At 42.7% G+C, this 18922-nt stretch overlaps 1 protein-coding gene across 1 annotated transcript in view; it reads left to right on the plus strand.

Annotated features, from left to right (window-relative positions):
• Positions 1-304: 304 nt before the first annotated feature.
• The window catches only part of LOC122558088 (fibrillin-2-like), a 318053-nt gene continuing 299435 nt past the window's right edge, over positions 305-18922 (plus strand). Inside the window, exons 1-4 of the mRNA XM_043706411.1 lie at positions 305-944; positions 2005-2087; positions 15497-15595; positions 15962-16057. Coding sequence (XP_043562346.1) covers positions 760-944; positions 2005-2087; positions 15497-15595; positions 15962-16057 — 463 coding nt within the window. The 5' untranslated portion in view covers positions 305-759. The remainder of the gene's footprint in view (positions 945-2004; positions 2088-15496; positions 15596-15961; positions 16058-18922) is intronic.

Below are 18922 nucleotides of genomic sequence, written 5' to 3' on the forward strand. Positions count from 1 at the left end.
AGCTGCCCCTTCATCTGGAAGTACAGACCGGCGGGACATTTGGCTTCATGTCTCCCATGATTTCAAACCGCTTTTACAAACGGCAGGGTGGAGGGGAAGAGGAAAAAAATAACAGGGACAAGAGGAGGCACAAGAGCGTGTGCAGTTTGGGCTACACCACCGAGTGGAGCTAGTGAAATGTGTGTGTGTGTGTGGCTGAGGGAGCTCTCTCTCTCCTCCTCCTCCTGAGCTAAAGCCAGCCCCTGTCCCACGTCCCACACTCCTTTCCCAGTGGGAGCAGCCAGTGAAAAGGTCCGGTTTGTGCTGCAGCTTCTCAGTCTCCGCTCCCAGAGCCCGGGCACGCTGTCTCTCTCTCTCTCCCAGCCCCAGCTTTCCATCCATGCATCCCAACCCCTGCTTCCCCCCTATCCCTGCCAGCTCGCTCCTGAGCTCCCACTTGCAGCTCTAACAAAATCTCTTTTGCATCTTTTCTTTTGCAAACTTTATTCTTTTTAAGAAAAGAGATCGCAGCGTTTCCAGGGTTTTATTTTGTTATAGTTAGGAACAGCTGAGAGGATCTGTGTTGTTATAACGTGAACGTTCCTCGGATCCAGAGACTGTGAAATTATCCTTTTTTTGTTTCATTATAAAATAACAAACTTGATCTGGATCTACTTCTACAAACCAAGGAGCCGGTGTGTTCCCGGGATAGGGATACAGTGTATTCCCGGGATAAGGATACAGTGTGTTCCCGGGATAGGGATACAGTGTGTTCCCGGGATGGGGATACAGTGCTGCTGGAGAGTTCTGCTGGGATGGATAGCTATAACAGGTATCACGGTGGAGAATGTGGCTGGACAGCAGCAATATGCAAGAAACCTTGAAGCTCAAAGGTTCAATCCAACTGAAATGAGGACAGCAACCAACAGAGTGAGACGGAGAGGACAGCATGATATGTTGAGAGGGTATTTCCATAAATTCCTTTTTCAATCACAATGTGTATGGGTTTGAATCTTTGTAATTTTGTTTTAGACCTTGTAACAACTTACTTTGGCTGTTGTGTTTTCGTGCGAAAGCTCATTACTCGCTGACCTTTCCCTCATTAACTTTTGACAGTAATTGTGCAGTGAGTGTATTCTTGGCGAGTTGCTGGATTCAAGTCTCCTTCAATATCTGTTTGTGTCTGACAGTGGGTCAACTGCAATATAGATGGTAGTTCAAACCAGAAAAAGCTCCAAACACTGTAAATGCTCAGAACCAATGGTCACCGTGCACACTGAGAAAGGGCAGGGAGGATATCTTGGATATCTGCTCTTAAAAACTGAGAAGCAACTTGACCTTAAAGTGTTCGGTAATGATTCCGCAACGTTTCCAGAACCAGTTAGACGTATGGTCTGCAAAACTTTGAAGTGAATGATGTTTTCTTTCATAGTTTTAGTGTTTTTAAGCTTGAACAACTACTTCCTTTAAAATAAAACAGCACATCTTCACTGTGTAAAATCAAAGCCAGTGTTTTTTTTTGTTATTGTATGGGGAAGCCTCCAGGGGATACATACGGTACAGAGTCCACACAGACTCGGATAAGTGCAATCATTTTGAAGAGAGCAGGAAATTGTCTTTTTCGAAAAGATTGTTACTTTCTCGCCGAAGCAAAACCGTTTTGAGCGAAATTGTTAGTTTTCAAAATTATAAATTAACATTTCTACTTAGAATTATTGCATTTCTGACAGCGTACATAATCCAGACAAAATGTATGGCGTTCCCTTCTGTCTGAAAAAAGTAGCCTATACTTCGTTATTTGCCAACTTTCCATTCCTCTGCATATAGTTGTGCCACAGAAAGTCATTTTGGAAAACTCAGTAACTTTATCTTTACAAAAACATTTTTTTTCATGCATTTACTGTATTAATTACTCTTAAAAGAGGTTCGTTTTACTTTTACTTAATCTGTGATAATTCTTATCTTTCCATTGTAAAGTGTTCTGTTTAATGTTTAGCTGGTTTTGATTTTCAATGTTGCATACAGGCCAAATGTCTGTGGGTCTCGATTTCACTCTTACTGCTGCCCAGGATGGAAAACGCTACCTGGTGGAAACCAATGTATTGTCCGTAAGTCTAGCTCTTCCTAACAAGGGTCATTTAATATTTTATACAATGGCATTATTATATGATGCAATGTAATATTTGAACACATGGCAACGTTTAAGTAAAATATTATATACAGCTTGTAGGAACAAAACATCTGGACACAATAAATGAAAGAGAGTTGTGACTAATATACAATAGTAATAAAAACAAAAATTGCTGGAGAAGCTCAGCAGGTCTGGCAGCATCAGTGGAGAGAGAATGTTTGGAGTCTGGCATGATTCCTTTTCAAATATTTTATATCATACAATGGCTTTGCAATCTCTTTATTTTTGTGACAGAACTTACCTATTACTTTCAGTGCAGATGGAAAATCACTGTTTGTAGCAACATAAACTATTTTTTTCTGTCATTAGCAATGTGACATAGAAGGAAAAGGAGCCCAGGCCAGCACACTGAAATTGGACCGTCAGGATTCTGTTTGTTGTTTCATTCAAGGGATGTCGATGTTGCTGCTGATCCAGCATTTTTTTGCCTTTGTCCAATTATAAACTTCTTGCTTAGACTGCTGCTGTCCCCTTTGGGGCAGGGGGTGAATGGAAAGGGTGTCAAGAGGTGCATTGTGGGTGACCCTCTACTTTTAGGGACAACGTTCTTGGATTTTGACCCAGCGACAGTGAAGGGATATTGATATATTTCCAAGGTCAGATGTCATGTGACTTGGAGGTAAACTTGCGGGTTGTGGTAGAAGTCACACATTTGGAAGATGCTTTTAAAGGTACCGTGTAGATGGTAAACACTACTGCTAATATACATCAGTGGCAGAGGGAGTGGATGTTGAAGGTGATGGTTAGGCTGCTTTGTCCTGGATGGTGTCAAGCTTTTTGAATGTTGTTGGAATTGCCCCCATCCAGGCAAGTGGGGAGTATTCCATCACACTCCTGACTTGTAGATATTGGCTTAATTGGGTGGGGTGGTCTGAGGGTTCAGGGAGGGACATAGAAATGGAATGGTGGTCATGGTGGGGTGGTTGTAGTGAGCTGGGCAGGTAAGGAGGTGGGAGCAGGGATAGAGCAGGAACGAGGTGTATTAGAGAGGAATGAAAAGAGGGAGTTTAGGGCAGGGTGGGAAATGGAGAGAGTGAGTGGGTGCAGAGTGGGAACTGGGAGAGGACAGGGAGGTAGAAAGGTGACATTGAGGTCGATGGATGACTGTTGCCCAGAGGAGCATAAGGCTTCCACTAAGTGACATTGATTGGCAATTGCAGAACCCTCCTGGGAACAGGCTGTTTTAGATCCAATAATGTATAATGGGGCTAGGTTATTAAAAGATCTTGTACATAGAACATAGAACATAGAAAAATACAGCGCAGTACAGGCCCTTTGGCCCTCGATGTTGCGCCGATCCAAGCTCACCTAACCTACACTAGCCCACTATCCTCCATATGCCTATCCAATGCCCGCTTAAATGCCCATAAAGAGGGAGAGTCCACCACTGCTACTGGCAGGGCATTCCATGAACTCCAGGCAACATCCTGGTAAACCTCCTCTGCACCCGTTCCAGTGCCTCCACATCCTTCCTATAGTATGGCGACCAAAACTGCACACAATACTCCAGATGCGGCCGCACAAGAGTCTTATACAACTGCAACATGACCTCAGGGCTCCGGAACTCAATTCCTCTACCAATAAAAGCCAGTATGCCATATGCCTTCTTCACCGCACTATTTACCTGGGTGTCAACTTTCATAGATAAAGGATTCTCTGGGGATAGTGATCTCAACATGGTAGAGTTTCAAATTCATCTTGCGGGTGAGCCAAAGAGCTAATAAAGAGGGAGAAATTTGACTATAAAAGTAGTTTGGCAAATAATATTTAAAAAAGCAGTACCATCTCCTATGGATTTATGAAAGGAAAGAGGGTATCTCATTTCAGTATAAGATCCTCGGAAAATGAAACGAGGGTTTAAAAACAGGAAACAGGGAAATGGCAGACAACTTAAACTCATAAATTGCATCAGTATTCGTTATGGAGGATCCTATTGACATCCTAAATGTAACAGATAAGAATGTGCTAATGGCAGGAAGGATCGGTAAGGGTCTATCATAAGGGACAGAGTATTTGACAAGTTAATGGAACTGCAGATAGACCTGTTCATAGGACCTGGTGATGTACATTTAAAGAGTTTCAAAAGAGATAGTGGAGAATTGGTCAAAATTAATCAGAACTCACTGGATTATGGGAGGGTTCAGTGGATTGGAAAAAAAACCTAACATGATAGCCCTGTTCAAGAACGGAAGGAGGCAGAAAGTAGGAAACTATAAGCCGGTCAGTCTGACACTTGTTGTTAGAAATGTGCTAGAGTCCATTATCAAGGATAAAAGAGCAGGAAGTTTCGAAAAGCTTAACACAATCAGACAGTTGACATAGCTTTGTGAAAGGGAAATCATGGTTATGGAATTCTTGGTTATGGTTTTGTGAAAGAGAAATCATGTTTGACAAATTTGACAGAAACTTTGAGGATATAACTAGCACAGTTGATACAGTATAACTTGTAGTTGGAAGCTATTTGATTTTCCAGAAGGCATTTGATAAAGTGCACCATAAAAGGGTCTTGTATAAGACAGGAGCACATGACATTGGGAGTAACATTTTCACATGATTTGAGAATTGGTTCATACATGGGAGACAGAGTCAGAATTAATGGGTCTTTTTCAGATTGGAAAGATGTAACTAGTGGAGTACCATAAGGGTTTGTCCTCGGGCCTCAATTATTCCTTATTTATATTAATGAATAGGAGAAGGGGATAGAGTGTGATGTATGTGATGTTGATGTTTGCTGATGTTAAAAAATAGCTGGGATAGAATTTTGTGATGAAGATATGACAAATCTACAAGGGGGGGGGGATTAGACAGCAAAAATCAGCAAATGTACAAAAATGTGTTGGAAAGTGTGAGGTTGTGGACTTTAGTTGGAAGAATTAAAAGGCAAGCTGTTGTTTAAATGGAGGGAAACTCCAAAAAAAGTGCACTGATGTTGTTATGCATGAAACACCACAGGTTAGTAATTAAGAAGGGAAATGGAATGTTGCCCTTTATTGCTCGAGGGATGGAGTTTAAAAGCAGGGAAGTCTTGTTCCAACTGTATGGTGTGTTGGTGAGTCTGCACATGGAGCTCTGTGTACAACTTTAGTCCCATACTTAAAAAAAGGATATATTGGGCATTGGGGACAGGTGTAAAGAGATTCACTGGACTAATTCCTGGGATGAAGTGTTGACTTAATAACAACAACTGAAATCCAGATAGTTGTAGAGGCTGGATCACTGAATATCTCTGAAAAGTAATGTTGATAGATTGTTGAGATATGGAGGAGTTGTGGACTGTGAAGAACTCCCACAAACCAGGAGTTGCGGTCTGGGGCAGATCAGCCATGATCTTGTTGAATAGTGGGGCAGGTCTGACAGGCCAATTGGCTTTTCTGATTTCTTATCCTCTAACAAGAATTAGCACATTCAGGCAGAATCCTGAGGCAATAACACAGCCTTAATCCCATCTGTTTAACAACAACAAAATGAATAATAGAAGAAATATTTTCTCGTTCTCATATGGAGCTAGAGGAGATTTAAATTCATCACAATGGGGTCTTGATCCTAGCAGAATACATTTTTTCCCAGTGATTATATATGTATAGTAACACATGTTGCTGAAGTAACTCATATTGGTGATTCCAGGGACTAAACTGTTCAATAAAACAATAACATTCTCAGTCTGCAAAATGGACAGGTGGATATTTCTGAGGGTCCCCTGTCTAAGGTAGCATCATTAGAACAGATAAGACAGAGATGGAGATGGAGGAACTGAGAGAATGCAATAGAGTCTTCACAGGAAAGCAGGGTGTGAGGATGTATAGTCAAGGCAACTGTGGAAGTCGGTGGGTTTTTATTGGATATTGGTGACCTGCCTATCCCCAAAGATGGTAAGGAAGAAAAGAGAGGAGTTGGGGGTGGACAAGGTGAAGCTGAGGACAGGGTGAAAATTGGAAGTGAAATTGATACATTTTTCCAGTTCAGAATGAAAGAAAGAAGCAGCACTGATGATGTCATCAGTGTATCGGGAAAGATTTGTTGGTAGGGAACCAAGTAGGATTGGAACAAGGAATGTTCCACGTACCCCAGAAAGAGACAGGCATAACTGGGGCCCGTGGCCTCACCTTTGTCCTGAAGAAAGTGAGGGGAGTTAATGGAGCAATTGTTCAATGTGAGGCTGAGCTGGGCTAGGCGGTGGAGGGTGGTGCTGGTGGATGAAGTCAGTTCAAGGCTCCAGTCCTCACCTCCTTGTGCAATGAAGGTCAACTTACTGTTTGCCTTCTTTTAACTGCTTGCTGCAAATGCAAGTTCACTTTCAGTGACTGGTGCTCATGGCACCCAGGTCCTGTTATATACCAACAATTTTCCATCTATAGCCATTTAAATATTACTCTGCCTCTTCCCATTCGACTAACAAGTAGTTTTTCATGTCCACAGACCTAGTTGACCTGACCCTAAAAGGGAATCATAGCAGTAAACTAACCCTATGGTCTCAGACAACATGATTTGCTCACACTCAGACTAACCTTTCATTCTTACAATGTATTTAGATTAGATTAGATTCCCTACAGTGTGGAAACAGGCCCTTCGGCCCAACCAGTCCACACTGACCCTCCGCAGAGTAACCCACCCAGACCCACTTCCCTCTGACTAATGCACCTAACACTATGGGCAATTTAGCATGGCCAATTCACCTGACCTGCACATTTTTGGACTGTGGGAGGAAACCGGAGCACCCGGAGGAAACCCACGCAGACACGGGGAAAATGTGCAAATTCCACAGACAGTTGCCCGAGGCTGGAATCAAACCTGGGACCCTAGTGCTGTGAGGCAGCAGTGCTAACCACTGAGTCACCGAGCCACCCGTATTCTTGCAGAAAGATTAAATCAAGGCTCCTGCTCTATAAGTTGTAGTTTGAAAATGCTTCCGTCTTTGTTCCATACCTTTAAATCACGGCAAGTACCTCATTCATGTCATTTCATCGGAAGGTTTATCATAGAATTCTTACAATGGGGAAACAGGCCATTCAGCCCAGCAAGTCCACACCAATTCTCTGAAGAGTAACCCACCCAGACCCTTTCACCCTACCCTACACATCCCCAAACACTATAGGCAACTTAACATGGCCAATCCACCTAACGTACACATCCCCAAACACTATCGGCAACTTAACATGGCCAATCCACCTAACGTACACATCCCCAAATACTATAGGCAACTTAGGCCAATCCACCTAATCTGCACATCTTTGGATTGTGGGAGGAAACCGACACAGACACGGGGAGAACGTGCAAACTCCACACAGACAGTCACCCAAGGCTGGAATCAAACCTGGGTCCCTGGCGCTGTGAGGCTGCAGGCTAACCACTGAGCCACTGTGCTGCCCGTATGTTTACAATGGGGATGGAGTGGTTTCCTTTGGTATTATTCACAGTTTTCAGTGATGTCTTCAATTAGCTTCATATACTCTTCATGAACTATAGATGCATTGCTCAGCAAGATTGTTAACTTTTAAAAAGTAGTGTAAGCAAATTATTTATGTAATTTTAAGACAATTTGCTACTTTTCTATATGGTACTTAACACCTAGTGCCATTAATATTTGTCTAATGCTCGAGAAAAAAGTTTTGATTTTGTTAAGGAAATACAGTAATGTCCTGACTGGATAAATTACAGATCTACTGGCTTTACAAATATATTTGCCTTAAGTGCTTTATGTCAAGTTTTATTTGTACATTTTTCATAGAAAGTTTGCTGAACATTGTTGTAAATTCACTAGAGACTTGTAAAATAGCTTACTGCAGTTATTCCACATGGAGAAACAATTCCTTCACAAGCCAAGTATGTTGTCATCATCAAACCTAAAGCAAGCAATACCTTTATATTCCTTAACCTTACACTGATTGTATTTATTCTTCCGTGATATTGTAATATTCAATATTTATTGATACAAGATAACTCTAACCAATCTACCCCACATATTGTAGAGTACAAGTACTATCTAATAGTTAAAAGTATCCACAATTAATGCATTCATCACGAGGCTAAAGCTCCTTTCACCAGTAAAGTGTGCTTGGATCATCATGAACTTTATTGATTTCCTCACAATTCCCTGTGAAATGTGTCATTTTAGACTCTGTCTGTTTGGTTTAGGCAGTTCATTGTGCAACAATATATAGAATCACCCTTGGGGCACCCGTTAACTCCTCTTTAGGCATTTTATAGATTAATTTACCCAATAGCTGTGTTCTTCGTCAAATTTTGCCTTCTCCTGTAATAGCCAGCTCCTTAAAGATGTTCACATCCTTATTCTGCTTGTTATTAATCCTTCTTTGTATTGGTGCCTGCATTCAGCCTCTGAATGATTTCCAAATTCAGGAAATTACTGGATTTCCTATACTTTTGTGTCATAGTGAAGAGTCTCAACTGTTTCTTGCCGATTGGAGGAAATAACATATTCCTAAAGAAATTCTTAAGGCAATATATCTGATTCAACAGGGGCTCCTTTTCTGTGAAGAAACACTAGTTGGATCTGGACCCTGTCTTAGCCAGTCATCTAGAGCAGACCCAGGTATCTCTGATTTACTTCCCCCAGGTTCTAGTTTTAGAAAATCTTGAGCTTGCATTTGAGTAACTCTTGATCTCTTGGTCATTCTCACAAACCAGCCTTGATGTTTCATCATGGAAGCTGTTTATGATAATGTCAAGACAGACCAGGCCTCTGTAAACATTTTGTGGAGCTTGTACATTGATCATTATCAGATTGACTGTGAAGCACTGTTTGGTTTTGCTCTATTAATTCATGGGATGGGGACGTCACTGACTAGGCAGTAGTTTTTGCCCATCCCTAATTGCCCAGAGGGTATTTAAGAGTCAACCACATTGCTGTGGGTCTGGAGTCACATGTAAGTCAGACCAGGTGAGGATGGCAGTTTCCTTCCCTGAACGACATTAGTGAACCATATTGGGTATTGACATTGAATTTCCTGCAGCAGTGGTTGTTTTTAGACTGAACCGTTGGAGGTGGCAGCACAGATTAGGTAATGATCAGGTCATCTGCTCCTGTCATTGAGCAGGTAACATGGACATCCTTGCTGTCCCTTACTCAGACATGATGTTGCCAAGCAATGTGTGGACTGAGGCTGTTGCCATGAAGTTTGGTACTTCAATCTCTGATGAACTAGCGTGTTTGCCTTGGCCAGACTATGGTCCATGCATTTCCTCATTGAGAACTCTATTGCTTTTCCTGCACCATCCTTGTCAGTCAGCTTACTGCTGAAAAATGTGTTGCTGGAAAAGCGCAGCAGGTCAGGCAGAGGGTTAGATAGGTTGGACAGTGAGAGCCTTTTTCCTTGGATGGTGATGGCTGGCATGAGGGGACATAGCTTTAAATTGAGGGGTGATAGATATAGGACAGATGTCAGAGGTAGTTTCTTTACTCAGAGAGTAGTAGGGGCTTATGAAGAAGAAGAGCTTATGCCCGAAACGTCGATTCTCCTGCTCCTTGGATGCTGCCTGACCTGCTGCGCTTTTCCAGCAACACATTTTTCAGCTCTGATCTCCAGCATCTGCAGTCCTTACTTTCTCCTAGTCAGCTTACTGCCAACTCTAGCCTTGAAATCCCCAAGGGGAGTCCACACATCCCCTTGTAAACAGATCGAGGCTGGGTTGATCCGAATCTCTGTCAGTGAACCGCATTACACAGATGACACTGACCAAATGTGGGCCGTCGGAACTAGCTGAGTGCACACCATGGTCAGCATGGACCAGTTTGGGCTGAAGGGCCTGTTGTCATGCTATATCACTCTATGACTCTATGACACTTTTGTGAGCTCACACTGTAAAGGCTGAGCTAGAAACTGTTGCCAATGTATTTATGGAGGAGAATGGACCTTCGGCTAAACATTTGGAGGAGAAAAAATCCTCTACTCTCCTGCCACTCCTGCACAAGACTGTCTCCCTCTTCCTGACCAGCACTGCCACCATCATAAAGCACAGATAACCGATGGAAAACATAGATTGTTTGTCCCTGTTAACTAGCATTTTAACCTGTGACATTTAACTAATATCCTCACTGACTTATGGGAATGTCTTGGCAAAGATTGCCCAAGTTGGAGACAAAGCATCCACAAAGGGGACACTATTTTGAGTGTCATCAGGTGGAAGCCAAAGCAAACAGTGGAAAGCTTGAGGGAAAGCCTGTGCATTCCCGACCTCCCTCCAGCTGGCCTCTTCAAACACCATAAAACATAAAACATAGAACATTACAGTTCAGTACAGACCCTTCCGCCCTCGATGTTGTGCCGACCTGTGAAACCAATCTGAAGCCCATCTAACCTACACTATTCCATTTTCATCCAAATGCCTATCCAATGACCATTTAAATGCCTTAAAGTTGGTGAGTCTACTCCTGTTGCAAGCAGGGCATTCCACGCCCCTACTACTCTCTGAGTAAAGAAACTACCTCTGACATCTGTCCTATATTTATCACCCCTCAATTTAAAGCTATGTCCCCTCATGCCAGCCATCACCATCCAAGGAAAAAGGCTCTCACTGTCCAACCTATCTAACCCTCTGATTATCTTATATGTCTCAATTAAGTTACCTCTCAATCTCCTTCTCTCTAATGAAAACAGCCTCAAATCCCTCAGCCTTTCCTCATAAGACCTTCTTTCCACACCAGGCAACATCCTAGTAAATCTCCTCTGAACCTTTTCCAAAGCTTCCACATCCTTCCTATAATACAGTGACCAGAACTGTATGCAATACTCCAAGAGTTTTGTACAGTTACAACATGACCTCATGGTTCCGAAACTCAATCCCTCTACCAATAAAAACAAACATACCGTATGCCTTCTTAACAACCCAATAAACCAGGGTGACAAATTTCAGGGATCTATGTGCATGGACACCGAGATCTCTCTGCTCATCACAGTACCAAGAATCTTACCATTAGTCCAGTACTCTACATTCCTTTTACTCCTTTCAAATTGAACCACCACACATTTTTCTGCATTAAACTCCATTTGCCACCTCTCAGCCCAGCTCTGCAGCTTATCTATGTCTCTCTGCAACCTACAACATCCTTCTACACAATCCACAACTCCACCAACCTTAGTGTCATCCACAAATTTACTAACCCATCCTTCTTTACCCTCATCCAGGTCATTTATTAAAATGACAAACAACAGTGAACCCAAAACAGATCCTTGTGGTACTAGTAACTGAACTCCAGGATGAACATTTCCCATCAACTACCACTCTCTGTCTTTTTTCAGCTAGCCAATTTCTGATCCAAACCTCTAAATCACCCTCAATCCCTTGTCTCTGAATTTTGTGCAATAGCCTACCATGGGGAACCTTTTTCAATGTCTTACTGAAATCCATATACACCACATCAACCACTTTACCCTCATCCACCTGTTTGGCCACCTTCTCAAAGAACTTAAAAAGATTTGTGAGGCGTGACCTACCCTTCACAAAAACCATGTTGACTATCCCTAATCAACTTATTCCTTTCTAGATGATTATAAACCCTGTATCTTATAACCTTTCCTAAAACTTTACCCACAACTGAAGTAAGGCATATTGGTCTATAATTACCAAGGTTGTCTCTACTTCCCTGCTTGAACAAGGAGACAACATTTGCTGTCCTCCAGTCTTCTGGCACCAATCCTGTAAACAGTGATGACATAAAGATCAAAGCCAAAGGCTCGGCAATCTCCTCCCTGGCTTCCCAGAGAATCCTAGGATAAATCCCATCTGGCCCAGAGGATTTATCTATTTTCACACTTTACAGAATTGCTAACAGCTCCGCCTTGTCAACCTCAATCCCATCTAGTCCACTAGGCTGCTTCTCAGTATTCCCCTCGATAACATTGTCTTTTTCTAATGTGAATACTGATGAAAAATATTCATTTAGCGCTTCCCCACCTCCTCTGACTATGCACAACTTCCAATACTAACCTGGATTGGCCCTAATCTTACTCTAGTCATTCTTTTATTCATGAAAGCTTTAGAGTTTTCTTTGATCCTATTGGTCAATGATTGCTCATGTCCCCTCCTGGCTCTTCTTAGTTCTCTCTTTAGGTCTTTCCTGGCTCACTTGTAACTCTCAAGCACCTGAAGTGAGCCTTCAGATCTCACCCTAACATAAGCCTTTTTCTTCCTCTTGACAAGAGAAGAGAACATCTGCGCTACCAATGGCAAAGGGGGAGGATCCAGCAGTGGACTGGTTGGACACCTTCGAATCCTCAATCTGAAGTGGAGGAAGTGCCGTCTCGGTCCAGTCCAGAATGTATTCTTCCATGGAATGATGATATCTTTTCAAGTTTTCACCCATATCTCAGAAGATATTTTTTCATCATCTTCCTTGTAGATTTTATCCAAGCACTCTAATAGAATTTCCATGCCCTCATACTGTCCAGTGAATGGGAACAGGAATCTACCTTGCAGATAATTCTGTTTCTGATTGTACCTTTTGTAGGAAGAGATAAGCAAAGGGCTATATGTTTTTTCTCCATGATAGGGATTCCTCTATCGCACAGGTATCCACTTCCCTCTTCCACTGTTCCTATGGTTCAGACTCAGAGAACATTGAAGGATAACCACATTGACATAATTTACACTTCCTTTCTGCCAAGTTCCACAATACTTAACAGACTTGAATTTTCTGACACTTTTTATTCAGTTTCCAAAGGTTAGGCCGCCATCCTCTGCTACCATATTCTGCGCAAGAAAATGAAGTGAAGGCAAGAACAGTTAGAACAAAGTGGATGAACTTTGCTAATACAAGTGTGTCCTATAGCAGAATGGGAAGATTGAACAGAGACTGTCTGCTTCAGCAGTGGTGGGGAAGAGAGGGAGAGCAGATATAGCTATATTGTTTCCCATCCTTCCCTGACGTTATGGGGCTGGGTTTTATAGCTCACCTGATGCGAGTGTTTTAGACTGGGCTGTGGGGTGTGATGACATGTAAATAATATCAGACAGCTAGCTCATTGACTTCCTGCCCACTTCCAAACTCGGCTCCACTAAAACGTAGGCTGCTGAAATAACAAACCTAATTAACAGGTACCTGAGATTAGAAAAAAACCAATTGGTCTGACTGTTATGCTGTCTATGCCACAATATGGTTGGCATGGCTAGGCAGGAGTTGGTGACCTTTTCTTAACCTAACTGGTTTAAGTGCAGGAAAGAAAGGGGTGTGTCATTTGCTGGCGGCCTGTAGGGTGGGGGTTGGGGTGTGTGTGTAAGTGGGATTGTGCTGGAGGGGCTAGATTGCCCAGTAGGCATCAGGATCCCTTCCCAAGAGTTTGTCCTCTGATTCGGCCCGTCAGATCCACACTGACCCTCCAAACAGCATCCCTCCCAGACTCATCCCATCCCTGTAACCCTGTGCTTCCCATGGCTAGTCCACTTAGCCTGCTCATCCCTGGACACTATGGACAATTTAGCATGGTCATACCACCTAACCTGCATATCTTTGGACTGTGAGAGGAAACCCACACAGACACGGGGAGAATGTGCAAACTCCACGCAGACAGTCACCCAAGGCTGGGATCGAACACAGGTCCCTAGTGCTGACAGGCAGTACTGCTAACCACTGAGCCACTGTGTCACTCATAAAAAAGACAAAGACAACGTAAAAAACACATTTTATTTACAATAGCAAAGTACTGAAGTCGCTTGAAGTCTGAAATGAAGATACAAAATGCTGAAACCTGTGGAGGGAGAAATTGGGTTAGCAGGTCAGGTCTGTGACTTTTCATCAGAGGTTCGTGGGTCTCCACAATTGCTGCATGACCTGCTGAGCATCTGTCCCATTTCATTTAAATTGTTTAATTTTGTATTAATTCAAACAATAATTAACATCTGAAGGGATGAGACACCGAATGGTAAGAGTTAATTTTTAGTTCCAAAGATGTTGTTTGGTAGAAACATTAGATTTAAAAATTAATGTTTGGACAAGCTATAACATAATTTGGTGTGCCTATTGGATTTAGTTAATAAGGACTACAACTTCATATCTTTTCAATTACTTGTATACCACAACGTTCTGCAGGACACTGGTGTAGCACAGTTTTTGAGGAGCAGGGTAACTTTGCCAGAAACACCTTGATTTCTACATGTAACAGTGTCTGACCAGAGAAAAGACATGGTTATCCAACTTACTTTGAGAACTAGGGCATATAGTTTGAGGAGACATTGGGGAGACAGGCCGGCTACTTGCGGAGCGTTTCAGAGAACACCTCTGGGACACCCGGACCAACCAACCCAACCACCCTGTAGCTCAACATTTCAACTCCCCCTCCCACTCCACCAAGGATATGCAGGTCTTTGGACTCCTCCATCGCCAGACCACAACAACACAACGGTTGGAGGAAGAACGCCTCATCTTCCGGCTAGGAACCCTCCAACCACAAGGGATGAACTCGGATTTCACCAGTTTCCTCATTTCCACTACCCCCACCCTGTCTCAGTCAAATCCATCAAATTCAGCACCGCCCTCTTGAACTGTGCTACCTGCGCATCTTCCTTCCCACCCATCTTCTCCAACTCCACTCCGAACTATCACGGTCTCCCCTCAATGTGCATCTACTGATTGACTTCCTACATCCCCGCTCCACTCTCACTATAGCCCCATCAACCGTCCTATTCACCTCTCAGTCCCCTTCCAAGTCCACCATTCCTAATGAAGAGCTAATATCTAAAACGTCGAATTTCCTGCTCCTGATGCTGCCTGACAAGTTGCGCTTTTCCAAACCTTCACTGTTTGAATCTGCTTGATCTTTTCCGTGTCATGACCGGTCTGGACAGACGAAATAACAACGTGAAAATGCTCCAACGCTGGAAAGTATCCAGAACGACCCCCCCCACCCAATTTAAAGCTATGTCCCTTCGTGCTAGCCATCACCATCTGAAGAAAAGGAACGAAATTAGGGCCAGACCTTTCAGGAGAGATGTTAGGAAGCACTTCTACACACAAAGGGTGGGAGAGACTTGGAACTTTTCCGCAAATAGCAGTGGATGCTGGATCAATTATTACATTTAAATTTGAGTTAAGTAATTACTTGTGAAGCAAAGGTATTAAGAGATATGGGCCAAAGGGAGGTATATGGAGTTAGGTCACAGATCAATCATGATCTCATTAATTGGCAGAACAGGCTCGCAGGGCTGAATGGCCTCCTCCTGTTCCTATGTATTCGTTAATTATCACAACTACTAATTGTCTCGTCATTCTCTCTGTCAGAAATTCCAGGCCACCACACAGTCAGCTGCAGCAAACACTCCCTTGAAAATGAAATTTCCTTCATCCACTAATTGTTTTCTGCTTCTCACTTGTAGCTATCTGTCGAAATACCTGTGGTGATGGATTCTGTTCACGCCCCAACATGTGCACTTGCTCCAATGGACAAATCTCACCTAGCTGCGGAACAAAATCGCGTAGGTTTCTAAACATGTTCTTGCACAATCTTAGAATTGTTGTTAACTTTGTATAGAGCTATCAGAGGCGAGTAACAGTTTAGATTATGTATCTCAGCAACTCACAATATAACGTGCAGTACTTTATGTAACAGTTATTTTATAAATCAATGGATTAATGATTATATCTTTTGTTATAATTCACTGATTTGCAAAAAACTGTGGCAGCTTGGTCTGTTTTATAACAGAATCAACCTGATTTATTTTTGTTCTCGAATCCACTTTAAAAGAAGCATAATCAATGTCAATAGATCATAATATGATTGTAGCCATCATTTTTACAGTGGTATGTGTGGGAGATTAATAATAAACAAATACCCTTTCTAGTTCAACAGTGCAATATCAGATGTATGAATGGAGGGAATTGTGCTGAAGATCATTGCCAGTGCCAGAAAGGATACACAGGAACTCACTGTGGACAACGTAAGTAGATTTTATTGATGGATATGTGATGGAAATTACAGTTCAACAAGATTAGAGTGCTCCACAGAAACCTAGATCTAAGAATATTTTGACATTAAATTCCACAATCAAATTTAATCAGTTTTAATCTGCAGACACATTCTTTGCTGTCATTATACACATAATTTAAAAAAATTGTTACTTTAATAAACTGAGTAGTAAGCATTCCTCTTGACACTATTTGTGTCAAGTGGAGAAGTTTAATTTTAAAAAATATCAAGTATTTTGAAGACTTCAGAAACCTTTGTGATCTCCTTGCATTCAGGACTCCTGATATAAAACCTGCGGCATAGGAAAATGTTTCTTCGTTGGGAATAGTTAAAGGCTAATCGGACCGATAATCTCCCCCACTCTATAACACCACAGGTTGCATTTTGAATTGGTGCTCTTGACAAAGTTTTGTCAGTTAGAGGCACTTACAGGGAATTCAGGTGCAGAGCTTGGTGAATCAGTTTCTTGCTTAGTGCAGGTTCCCAGCCACAGGTTTCAGTCAATGGTAAGTGATAGGTGTGAGAGTCTGGTATGATGACCTTCAAACACAAATTCTTTGGTCTACACTTCTGTCTGTTGAATATCAGCATTTATACATCCCACTCAATCTCTACTCTTTAGTATACAAGAAGTCTGTATCTTGTCTTGAACTTTATTCCATCTGTGTTGTTCAGTTCCTTTCACTAAATTAGTTCCCCAAGATATTTTAATTTCATAAAAAACAACAAACTAATGATCTCTTCATGCTAATGTCACTAATAAGGGTCTTGGGATTTTTCATATTGTTACGTGCATTTTCAAAAAGAGATGAAGCAATACATTTTAAATTTGCAATCTTTAAACTAGAATCATCACAGATGTTCACTTTCCTTCGAGGGTCCTCCACTTCTTTCCTCAAGGTGGCAATTTGTATTGAGTTACTTTCATGACCGACAGTTAATAAAATTAAGCTTAACAGTATTTTAGGTACAGTTATAATTCCTGACTTTCTTTGTGTTCTTATTTCTGATACCATAACAGCTTTCATGAAATGACGTTAGAGTCACTGGTTCTGATCTCATCTTTTCTGGATTGATGGAGATGGATATATGTGGGTGATGACCATCTGGATTATGTAGAAGCCTTGGATACAGGTGAAACCTCTCTATGATGTTTCACCTTCTGATGAGTTGATTCCCTGCTGCCCCAGAATCTGTCTGAAAGCCCCTGACCACGAGTTCAGGCTGAGACTCGGGTCAGATGCACCAGTACTTACTGGATACTTACCCAGGCAATGTTAGACAGATTAGATTCCCTACAGTATGGAAACAGGTCCTTCGGCCTAACAAGTCCACACCGACCCAGTGAAGAGTAACCCACCCAGACCCATTCCCCTACCATATATTTACCCCTGAGTTGGCAACTTAGCATGGCCAATTCACCTGGCCTGCACATCTTTAGACTATGGGAGAAAACCGGAGCACCCAGAGAAAACCCGCGCAGACACGGGGAAATTATACAAATTCCACACAGACTATCACCCGAATGGGGAGCCGAACGCGGGTCCCTGGTGCTGTGAGGCAGCAATACTAACCAATGAGCTACCGTGCTGGCCCAGGTTAATCCCTTATCTGTTGGCTCTATAACTCAACAGAGCAACACAAGCAACTCTTCACCTATAAACCCCATCCACATGACTATCCTGATCAGACCCATCTCCCCCACCCCCAACACCCCGATTACCCATCCACTCCCCCGATTAGACCTGGCTATTTTCCCTGACCATTAGGTTGTACACTGACCGAACCCACTACTCTGTCCATTCGACAATGCGCAAACCCAATTCCCCCAAAACTATTTGATGATTCACTAGCCAGACCCAAACACAGCCACCTAACTTCCTGTTGACACTCAGCTACCTCCCTGTTCACACCCAACGTTCCCTGGCCCCTGAGAAATCTATCCCCTGAGCACGTGAACCACTACCTGATTTTCCAAATTACTGCCCTATCAGGCCAAATTACCCTTTGGCCACCTGACTGTCCCTGACCATCCAAACTGCTCTGTAACCAGATCAAAGTACCTCCTGACCAGTTCTCATTGTTCCTCAGCCAAACACAATTATAGAACATAGAACATAGAACATAGAACATAGAAGAATACAGCGCAGTACAGGCCCTTGGGCCCTCGATGTTGCGCCGATCCAAGCCCACCTAACCTACACTAACCCACTATCCTCCATATACCTATCCAATGCCCTCTTAAATGCCCATAAAGAGGGAGAGTCCACCACTGTTACTGGCAGGGCATTCCATGAACGAACGACTCGCTGAGTGAAGAACCTACCCCGAACATCAGTCCTATATCTACCCCCCCCCCCTTAATTTAAAGCTATGCCCCCTTGTAATACCCAACTCAATACGCGGGAAAAGGTTCATACTGTCGACCCTATCTAACCCCCAATCATCTTGTACACCTCAATCAAGTCACCCCTAAACCTTCTTTTCTCTAGTGAAAACAGCCCCAAGTGCCTCAGTCTTTCCTCATACGATTTTCCTTCCATACCAGGCAACATCCTGGTAAACCTCCTCTGCACCCGTCCCAATGCCTCCACATCCTTCCTATAGTATGGCGACCAAAACTGCACACAATATTCCAGATGCGGCCGTACCAGAGTCTTATACAACTGCACCATGACCTCAGGACTCCGGAACTCAATTCCTCTACCAATAAAAGCCAGTACGCCATATGCCTTCCTCACCGCACTATTTACCTGGGTGGCAACTTTCAGAGATCTGTGTACAGATCAGTACATTGAACAGTAAACTCTGAACACTGAACACTGAACAGTGAACA

Source organism: Chiloscyllium plagiosum, chromosome 2 (assembly GCF_004010195.1).
Source record: "Chiloscyllium plagiosum isolate BGI_BamShark_2017 chromosome 2, ASM401019v2, whole genome shotgun sequence".
NCBI classification, from domain to species: domain Eukaryota; kingdom Metazoa; phylum Chordata; class Chondrichthyes; order Orectolobiformes; family Hemiscylliidae; genus Chiloscyllium; species Chiloscyllium plagiosum.